Source organism: Triticum dicoccoides, chromosome 1A (assembly GCF_002162155.2).
Source record: "Triticum dicoccoides isolate Atlit2015 ecotype Zavitan chromosome 1A, WEW_v2.0, whole genome shotgun sequence".
Classification (NCBI taxonomy): Eukaryota; Viridiplantae; Streptophyta; class Magnoliopsida; order Poales; family Poaceae; genus Triticum; species Triticum dicoccoides.
In genome coordinates, this window is record NC_041380.1 from 456,695,371 (window position 1) to 456,705,776 (window position 10,406).

The 10,406-nt window shown below is 50.0% G+C and overlaps 1 protein-coding gene across 2 annotated transcripts; it reads right to left on the bottom strand.

Moving 5' to 3' along the window:
- Nucleotides 1–38: 38 nt before the first annotated feature.
- Nucleotides 39–7,687, bottom strand: LOC119278676 (RNA demethylase ALKBH10B-like). Of its 2 annotated transcripts, none has more exons than XM_037560014.1 (7): nucleotides 6,909–7,687; nucleotides 3,273–3,421; nucleotides 2,998–3,115; nucleotides 1,974–2,075; nucleotides 1,681–1,796; nucleotides 1,098–1,252; nucleotides 39–946 (listed from the first exon to the last, which is right to left on the bottom strand). In XM_037560014.1, exons 1-7 carry the CDS (start codon nucleotides 7,474–7,476, stop codon nucleotides 454–456), a joined length of 1,701 nt encoding a protein of 566 aa, XP_037415911.1. In that variant the 5' UTR covers nucleotides 7,477–7,687; the 3' UTR covers nucleotides 39–453. The 2 variants fall into 2 exon arrangements, with proteins under 2 accessions (XP_037415911.1, XP_037415920.1); XM_037560023.1 differs by having other exon boundaries at nucleotides 3,273–3,418; nucleotides 6,909–7,667.
- Nucleotides 7,688–10,406: the final 2,719 nt, after the last annotated feature.

Genomic DNA, 10,406 nt, shown 5'->3' on the forward strand with positions numbered 1-10,406 from the left:
ACCTGTATATGGACCCACCTGCAAACCCAAACTCGGCAGAACATGAACGGAAACATCTATGTATGTATGCATCCAGTTCTTTCACCGAACCAGAGGAGGAGATAGACAAAAAAGAAAAAGTTTTGATTGATTCATTCTGACCTCACCTATCCCTACTCATCATCATCATATTTCTACGTACCGCATCGGCCCTGTGCTACCCACAAGGCCACAAACTCAACTAGATTACAGGCAGACCAGACCAAACCCCACGACAAGGAAAAAAAGAAACACCAGCACCAACGAGAGTCACCAAACAGAATACACAGGGAGGGCACGCTGCCCGTGCGTTTTCCGAACTTTTTGCCTCGGAAGAAGAAAAACTGCTCCACGAACCAACCGGGGATGTACGACGGCCTATCCATCAGATCCAACGGCTATGCCGGCGGCGAGGTGAGGTGCGGTCCGGCCGCTTCAGCCCTGCGACTCTATGGGCGACATCATCGCCGAGAACCGGCGCTTCTGGATGCGCGGGGGGAGGTGCTTGTTGTACCTCTTGGGCCCCACCGTCCACGGCAGGAACACGCCGGTGCCGCCGCGCCCCATCCTCTTGTTGATGTTGCTGGAGGGCGCCATCACCATTGGCCTCGCCGGCGCGGCGACCATCATGACGGGTGCCGCGCGCACGGCCATGCCCCAAGCCGGGGCGAGCATGGCCTGTGGCGCCGGGCAGTAGCCGATGATGGCGCCGTTGCTGCCGTGAGGCGGTTTCTGCATGCCGGCCGTTGCCGCAGTCGGGGGAGGCTGCCAGAGCGTCATGGCCTTGGTGGGCGACGGGAGCGGGCTGAGGTCCACCGGAGTTGATGGCCTCACCCTCACGAACGTGATGCTCACGCGGCGGTTGGACGATGGGCACACGACGTGGCGCGCCATGTCCGCGCTGTTCCCGCGCATCACCAGAAGTGACCTGCAAAGATGATCCATAAACGTAAGATGCAAATTCTACTACTCCAATGCAAAGCTTTCTTCGGTTAGACGAACAGTAAGAGTAAAGTCGAAAAGAAAGTGGAAATGGCACTGACAAGGTTCTGGTAAGCGAAAGCCTTAAGCGTACATACCCTTGCTTCAGTGAGAGTGTGAGGGGTCCCTTGTAGTTGCCGTTGCTGTCAGTGACAAGTGACCTTCCAAATGCCATTGAGGTTTCAGACAGCAGGAGAGTGGAAATGGGGTTGTCCAGGTGGGGAGGCTTGAAGTAGGGCTGCGAGTGCTCGTCCTGTAAAACAATTTCATCACTTTCAGATACCAACACCTTAACAAGTTTCAAACATTTGAGTTCTCAATCTATATATGTTCATGCCCTGAAGAAAAGCACTGTGTGTTATATAGTGTAGTAGCATTGGTATCTTAGTTTTACTATTTTAGTTCATATCTATTGAAAGGACCAAAGATACTTAATATGGACAGTTGACCCTACAAGAACCCACTAACTGTAATGTGCAAATTTACTTTGCTATTTGTATACACAAGTGGCTGGTTCTTTAAGGGGCAGAAAAGTGTGTACAGACTAGCAATTCTACTCAGATTTGACCCATACATCTCATGACAGTACAGGAAGCAAAATCTCATTTGGTTTCATCAAGTTTAGTTGTATGATTATTCTATAATTAATCACCAACCGGCAAACAGCACTGCAGCACCTACCTCATCGAAGAAATTGATGATGACACTGTTTGGTTTCCTGCTTTCTGGTATTAAGCGCCAAAGAACAAGGTGGTCGATGACAGCCTGCAGGACAGCTGGGATTGGTTCTATATGACCTGCACACAAGGCCAAGAGAAAACAGGTGTTAGTAATGACATCATGCACTAGGGCATCTTCTTTGTCCGGAGAAGCGATACCCATGCAAGGATCCCACACCCAAAAGAATATTCTTGCAACTGTAAGCAAGTTGGAGGAAAAGTAGTGGTATGAGCTGAAAGTTTTCCTGAACATACAATTGGTTTCCTCTGTGGTATGTTGAAATAGTGGGACACCGAGCTGAATGATCTCTCTCTTATTCCCTTTGATCTGCTTGTTGAAGAATATGAAGGTCTCACCTAGATTTGAAACTAGAGAATTAACATCACAACGATCAATGAAATGGCACAAGGGCAAACATGCCAACAGAGTGCCACAATTGAAAGACAGGGTAGCCGGGCGCACTTCACAAAGCTAACAAGAAAATTCTGTCAAGTTAAGGCAGCTTACTTGCATATGAAGATTTTGGCCAAAACACTAATGAACTATACCAACGTTGTGGGCTCTATGTCAAACCTTAACTGAATCATACTTATCAGAGATTAAGCAAGGCTAGCAGGTTGAGATTATACTTGGATCAACGTTTTGTGGTGCACACATTTGGAGGTGCTGTTAGAATTCCTATCCAATAAAGAGAAGTGATCTAACATGTTACTATATTTAATATATACATTCATGCCTAACTTTTCTTCTGTCATTGAGAGGCAACGTTAAAGTAGCTCGGTGAAGAAAACTACACATCCAAATAGGCCAGGTATTATAGTCAGTGTGTCACTAGGTTGATGGTTGTACCTTCTCACATGCGAGTTTTACATTTCGTAAATTAGGATAACCGGCAGCTTTCTATGCAACAGCAAGTACTCAACTATACTAATTTAGCCTAAAAATGGAGAGATTTGTTAGGACCTAGAACCTGTAGGTACTGAGTCAGTTAGCACAAAAGTGCATCAGACAAAACCATCACCACCGTTAGAAAAAGTAGTAGTGCGCGAACTAGGACCACAGTTAGGTGCCCTAGGGATATTTGGTATCTTCAAAGCATCAATTGGATAGTATCAGAGGTAGTTGTGGTCTTGTGGGCACAACAGAAGTATCCCGAAAGGAATGTAAACAAAAAATAAGTAGGAAGATAAATTGCACCACAGAAAACAATGCCCAAATGCTCCAACGTTTGAACATTTAAAGAAGGAAAAAACTTCAGGGCCACAAAACACAACTTACCTGAAAGCTCCCCATTTCTACCAGCCTGGCGAATTTCATTGATGAAATCAGCAACCTTCATGAGCTCCATTGTTGTGAACACATCTTCATATATCTTCAGGCCTTTCACAACGTTAACCTGGTAACACAAGGTCATAAACATATTGTTAGAAAAGAGCACCTTTACAAGAAGTATATGATAAACTGGTAGATCAATGGGTGTGCTACTACTTCCTACAGCATCTCTAGTTCTTCAATACAGAAAGTTTGCCGAGTGGTGTAAAGATGGAACTCGCCATGTGCCCCTTCACGGACTCCTTCGCCATGAAACCTTTCTGGATCTTGATCCTCTCTGGGCGGGCGATGCACTCGTCGTGGTCAGAGCAGATAGGGTAGCTCTCTGGTAGGCTGTGCCCGCCTTGAGATCCTTGGTCGGTGTTATCTGCTGAGTAACATAAATCTCAGAGGGGTTCCAAGCATGGTATAACTGTGCATTTCGATTAGCGATTGCAAAACGCACAGAGTGTTTTTTAAGTATGCTATCTAGTTTCAAAAGAAAAGAAAACAATCCTGTGCTCCACTGAGAAAAGCATTAGCAAATGCAGCAAATAAATACGGAAGAAGTGCGTCATCAGTAAAATTCTGTTCTGGTTGGTTTATCCTTCAGCTCACACGGAAAAAGCAGGTGGTTGCATGAAGGTGTTCACAAAATGAGAAACGTAGCTAGCATGCTTGCTAGGCCACCAACGGCAGCTTTTGGACAGGAATCCTCTAACAATTTTAGAATACGAAATGTTTTTAGCCTCAGCTTTTCTCGCATGGCGTATTCTGATCTTCACCTAGTGGGTACAGTCACGCAGCAACAAAAGGTCTAGTTGATCACCCGTTTGATGTTTTGAACTCACACTAGACTAGATGGCTCTATCGTGCAGCACAGTTAGCATGATGCAGTTTCATTCGATCTTTCAAGATCACCATCATAACACAGGACGAAACTGAAATGACCTTGTGTGGAAGTTTTCCAAGGTGTAGTCGTAGTCCATTCATGTCATTTTCTACGGAGCACGGCGTGGAGAGAAAAGAGAGGCTGCCTTTCGTGGATGTAGAAAAGTGGGTATAACCGAGAGATTCTCTCGAGTCGAATGTACATGGACATTAGCACATCGGCATAAGTGTGGGGGCGACCGAGCAGGGACCAATACGCTGTTCAATTATTGCGAGAGGAGAAAAGCAGTATTGGGATGGTGATATCACAGCAGCCTCTCTATGTATCGCAGAACATCTCACTCCTTTTTCCTAGGCACAGGAAAACATGAGATTTTTCTTGCCCTCCCTTTTAGAAGGTGGGGGCCTCTCAGTTGTCAATTTGGAAGGGATCGCGGGAAATCTTTAAAAATGCTTCGAAGGTTGGTGGGCTTAGCAGGAAACCGACAAGGCCGCTTCAGTGATGATCACATCAGCTGAGCATATCATCGGCCCACATGCATATGCGACACTGGCAACGCTGGTGGCAACTTAGCCCAACCTAATATAAGTTATCAATTCAAAATCTCGTGAGATAATCATAGTATAATCACGTGCTTAACACGCCCCTGCATGGCTGCACCACCTACCGCTGGCCCCTGCCTGAAGACTAACGCGAGAGCAGCCGCGGCCCACAGGTGTACGGTGTACCGATTTTCTCAGGACGGTCTTTCGAGAAGAAACGCAGCCAGAAGGGACCCGCGGAATGCCTGGTTGATTGGGCCGGGCCCAGCAGCCAGCGGCCGAGGGCGGGCCACGTGTACAGCGCACAGTCGGAGGAGCGGCCACTTCGATCGGCATGGCACCAGATCCAGCCAGCCTCGGCCGGAGATCTTGGGCTTCTCGAACCCGATCCGGGTCCAGTCGAGTCGCTCTTCGACACGTTCAGGCCGTGGTGGAAAGGAGGAGGCGTGCAGGGATTTAATTTTCCACGGTGGCGGTCATGTGGGTCCATTAACTCGCGGCTCCTTCCGCTTGATTGCGATCAGACGGGTCGTCGCCGCTGGCGCCAGGCTCTGAATTCTGACCGGGGTGACGCCCTCCTCATGAGACCCACGCCAATACTACCAAGGGAATTGTACTCGCGTAGGCCACGCCTCCGGCTGCAGGGCATGTCTTCCAAAAGTCCTGTAGGAGGCGCTGGGCAAAAGACTCGTGTTTCCACTGAAACTATACCATTGAATTCTAGCCGTGTGTCCCCCCAAGGGATTCCTGACACAAGTTATTATGCGTGGCAATTCGAATTGGTACAACTTGAAAAAAGATTATGGCGCATGATTTGGTTCCTATGCTCTTTGCAATCACTCGCGTCGCTCTCATAGTGACAGTGAACTAACCTGATGAGCAATTTCTTTTAAAAAAATATAAACATGCATGTTGTATCATGACAATTCAGAGTATTTTATTCAAGACAAGAGAAAATTATTCCCAATTGAAAAAATGTCAACTCTTACGTGTCCAACTTTGTAGCGACGCGACAAATGCAACCATGGGCAGTCAATCTCGAAAACAGAGACGACAAATCAAAACTCATAAAGTTCGCCCGTTCTGGAAAACTTTCAAGTATCTTCATTGATGTTCTTTTCTTGCGTGTAAGAAATGCATTCCCGACTCTCCTACTCTCTTTTTTTTTTTGACCTGGTGACAAAGCGTGATCGTTCGTCACCCCAGCCCAAAGATGAAGATGGCAGACCTCATCCCGAGCCGCGGAGCGCTTGAAAACACAGCCAGAAAGTTAAAAACAACTCCAAAGCAGAGAGGTTCAAACTCGGTGTCATCGCTAATTAATCTCCTCATTCAAAAGGGGCGAAGGATGCAAAGGTTTTGTCGAGACCGGCGGTGCCAAATCTGGTGACCCCGGGGGCACATGCTAGCCAGACTCACCTGAAATATTTTATGCCGCCCGCCCTCCGCGACGCTACAGCCTAGCATCGCTGGAGCATATGCCCCATGGCAGCCTGTTGGCGCCCCTCGCCAGGCCGCAACACACAACGGTGGTGCCCTCGATGCCGCTCGAGTGGAACCGCCGCGAGCTGGCTGCCGGCCGGGAGGACAAGGGCGTCAGAGTCCCCGCCACGGCGCGGCACGTTTTGCACCCCCGACAGGCGATGGTAGTACGTACCAGGAGTACATTAATTTGGCAAAGCCCCCACACCAAAAGTAAACACATGAGCTAATTACTGGTGGCGGGTAGCGGCCGTACTGGTCAGTACTTTCCCAAAAGGGTGGCCGGGCGAGGAGGGTGCGTGCGAAAAATAAAGTTGGCTCACGGAAAGAGAGGGGGGGACGGCGTCTGGAGGAAAGCCGTAGGGTTTTGGACCTCGTGATGCCGTTTCGCGGGCCGCCGCCGCCGCCACGGGTGGACAGGATTGACCGGCCGAGGCTGTCCCCGCCGTCCGATCTCCCAAGGAGGACTCAATAACTCCGCCTCTGGTGGGGCTGCGCGGAAAATTATTGGCACTCTCGCCCCAGTTTTTCCCCCTAACCACCAGACGTACTGGGCCCGGTACGTGTGGGTTCGTCGAACTGGCGTGAATACTACTATTAACGATGCCGCTTTAGCACAAAAAAAAAACTAGGAGGAGGAGTGCCATAAAGAAAACGTCATTTGGAAGCCTAATTCGGCCCCTTTTTGGTTATTAGGTCCCAATAAAACGGGAGATATTCAAGTGGGAAAAGCTTGCGGAAGAAACCACAGGCGAAACGAACGACCAGATCCAACCGTCTGTGGAAGGGGGGCCAAAACGGGAGATCGGTTCGACAGACAGATTGAAACTAACGGAAATTTTCAAATGCGGCCGGAAAGGGAAATCTTAAGGGGAAAAAGGGTAAATAACACTACGCGCACACGAGGATTAATTAATAGAGATCACTCGAAAAAAAACTTTAATAGAGATGATTGTACTTACGTCCGTCGTGGGCGGCGTCGTCTTCCGTGGAGGCTGCCTTCCGCTCCGACGAATCTCCCGAGGAATCTTCGCCGTCCGCCTCCGGCTCGTGGTCCGCCGCGACGGGGTGGACGGCGACGACGGGGTTGACGGAGACGTCGGGCTGCGCCTCCGGTATCGGCTCGTGCTCGCGCTCGGGCTCGGGGTCCGGCTCCGCGGCAACGGTGACGACGAGCTCGTCCATGGGCTCGTGGATCACCGTGGACGCGGCCTCCTCCTCGGAGTAGGCGGCGGCCGCGGCGGCGCGGGCCTCGGAGACGCGGCGGAGCTCGGCGGCGACGTCGGCGACGGAGTAGAACTTCTGCATGTGGAGGACGGGGAACCAGTTGAGGCGGCGGCGGTGGAGCGCCGCGAAGACGGCGTCGTAGTCGGCCCCGCCGATCTGCGCGAGGTGGCCGCAGAGCGCGTCGATCACGGCGTTGGCGGCCGCAAACTCGCCGCGGTACCACCCGATCACGGCGTCTCTGGCCGCCACCTGATCCGGCGCCGCCACCGGTGACCCCGGGGCCCCCGCCGCCGGTGTCGTCATCCCTCCCGCGATCGCCAGGCTACCCACTCCCCCGCACCAACCACCGGCTATCCCTCCCTCCCTATCGATCCCCTGCCCGTATGATGCGTGGCGCTCTCTCCGCCCAAGCTTTTTGTAATGGCGTCGAGGTGTTCGACGGACGCCCGGCCTGTTCTAAATCGGCTTGGTATTGTGGGGAGCGCTTCTCTCTCGGGGGCGCGCCTATAAATACCCCCGGAGAAGAAGCGGCCGAGGGTACCCGTAGCCAACAGCGCCCAGGGGCGGGCAGGGTGACGTGGCGGGGGATTAGCGGGTACGGGCGCAGATCCGACAAGGCGGTGGTGGCAGTAGTTAGTTAAGGTCAGCCTCGCTTTATAGGAGGTGGCTCGACTCGACCCGGCCTACGGGGGCGCGTGTGGACCGCGCGCTCGCTCCCTCCGCAGAGATGGGCTGCGCCGCGATTCGGCGCACGGGGACGTCTCTCACCGTGGCGGATGGCCTGGGGATGCGCGGCGACGGCGTGCGCCTGGTCCTTGGGCCTTATCATGGACCGGGACACCGGGTGGCCATGCGGGGGAGCCTGGTTGGACCGCGCACCATCCCAGCCGTCCGTTTCAGGGCCCCGCATCCTTGTTCGGTTTTTTGTTCTTGTTTGTGCAAGACATGATTGGGTACAGGCGAATACGGAAGGATTTTTCTCTATCGGGTGTAAGAACCGCGTAAGGATAGGCTGTAATGTGCAAGGGTAGAGCCCTGTTTTGGCAAGTAGGTAATTTGATCAATGAATTATCCAGCTATTTGCATGCTTTTCTCAACAACAAGAAAAGGTATTTGCATGCTTACCAATTTGTGAAAATCACGCGTTTTGAGATTTGAAGACGGGGTAGGCAGAATGCATTGGATATCCACAATGGTTTTGACCATCTCTTAGATTTATGTGTATGATTTTTGTAGGGTTTGGCCTTTTGTTGCGAAAATAAATGACCACCCGGCATGATCACGTCTAAGAGATCGGTATTCTCCATTGTACGACATATCTTCTTTTCATTAGATGTGTTTTTCAAAGAGAGAGGGAAAGATAGAGAGGGCGGGGGGCTATGAATATATGTGTGTATGTATTAAGATATGGAAGAGATCTTTTGTTGCAAGAGCATTACAGGGTACAATCGTAGTCACGCACATAATCTTTAATGCCTACAAGCTTTCAATAGCAACCAATGCACTCATATTCGTTGTAGAACATAGGCCCATGCCTCATGGGCATAGGTGAGAAGGGGCGACGAACATATTGTCAATCAACTCATTCACCCGACGATATGAGCAAAGACAATGACTGGTGGGGCAGTGCTCGGTCAAATGATCACATGTCCAACAACAATTCAACGATGCGGTTCATGCAAACATCTTAAACCTCAGCGACACCCATGGTTTTCGCACAAGATCGACCTAGCTACAGTTGGTTGGTCCTACACAAATCACGCGAACGCCAACGAGTAAAGTGTTCCCGCATCTGATTTTATTTGCCGCATAATTATGCATATTAATTGCTAGAAGATTTCAGTCGTCACAACCGATATCAATGTCGTCGGTGGTCGTGAAGGTAGCTTGTGACTTGTGATTTTAAGGTTGTGGGGTTTTTCTACAACCAAATAGAACGAAGCATGCATAGTGTAATAGAGTTGAACACTTTCCTAAGGCGATCACCACGCTTGGTGTTGGCTTCTCTCCACGGCAAGAAGATGGAACCGTTTGGCTAGGATGGGCCAACATATGATTGTTTATATATTATTATACAGAAGAGGTTTTTTTTGTTACAAGAGCATTACAAGCGATGACCCTAGTTACGCACAACATCCTGAAACCCTATTCATGCTGAAACCAACACATTCAAGCTATCATTTGGAGATGATGTAGGTTTCGACGGCAACCAACATCCTTAAAGCTCTTGGTAGTCATGAACTTATGTTGCGACTTTCTCCTAAAGTTTATGTGATTTCTTTCCATCAAGATAGAGCAGAGCACACATAAGGCAAGAGAGAACCCTCCCCTAAGGCAAGCTTCGCACCAGACGCTAGCTGTCGGTGTCAAAACCGGCCGATCTCGGGTAGGGGTCCCGAACTGTGCGTCTGAGAATCGAAGGTAACATGAGACAAAGGGGACACGATGTTTACCCAGGTTCGGGCCCTCTTAATGGAGGTAATACCCTACTTCCTGCTTGATTGATCTTCATGAGTATAGGGGTTACAAGAGTTGATCTACCTCGAGATCGTAATGGCTAAACCCTATATGTCTAGCATATATGAATTCTAATAGCCTCTACGGACTTAAAACCTCCGGTTTATATAGACACCGGTGGGGCCTAGGGTTGTACAAGGTCGGTTTACAGAGAAAGAAAACACATCCAGACGCCAATCGTGCCATCCATGCAAAGGAGAGTCCTATCCGGGCACGGGGGAAGGCCTGCTACCTTGTATCTTCACGGCCCATTAGTCCGGCCCATGTCACATAGCTCGGACACCCGAGGACCCCATAATCCAGGACTCCCTCAGTAGCCCCTGAACCAGTCTTTCGATGATGATGTGTTCGGTACGCATATTGTCCTCGGCATTGCAAGGCGGGTTCCTCCTCCGAATACTTCAAAGTGGTCTTCTGAATAAGAGATCTGTATCCGGCTCTGCATAACAGCCACAACCCTCGACCACGAAGGTAATATACTTAATCAAAATAAGGCTTGTCAACTAACAACTTTTTTGGCAAAAACGTTAGGTTTGGCCTCTTTATCATTTTGAAACCATTTTTAACCTTCCGCTTCACGTTTCGAGGCGCAACCTCTATTGACACGTCTTGCCAAAGCAGAGATCGTGTCCCCTTATTGCGGGATTCTCATCAATACAGGTTTGGGTAATCCAACCGTGCCATTCGCATGACCCCTTGGGAATAGGCGAGTTTTA

Bases quoted from the DNA above. Each gene is read 5' to 3' on its own strand.
- LOC119278676 (XM_037560014.1), bottom strand. From the start codon at position 7,476: ATGACGACACCGGCGGCGGGGGCCCCGGGGTCACCGGTGGCGGCGCCG. The intron at 3,422-6,908 runs GTAAGTACAATC...TATGTTACTCAG, and splicing joins CGACGCCGCCCACGACGGAC to CAGATAACACCGACCAAGGA. The intron at 2,076-2,997 runs GTAAGTTGTGTT...TTTCAAATCTAG, and splicing joins TAGAAATGGGGAGCTTTCAG to GTGAGACCTTCATATTCTTC.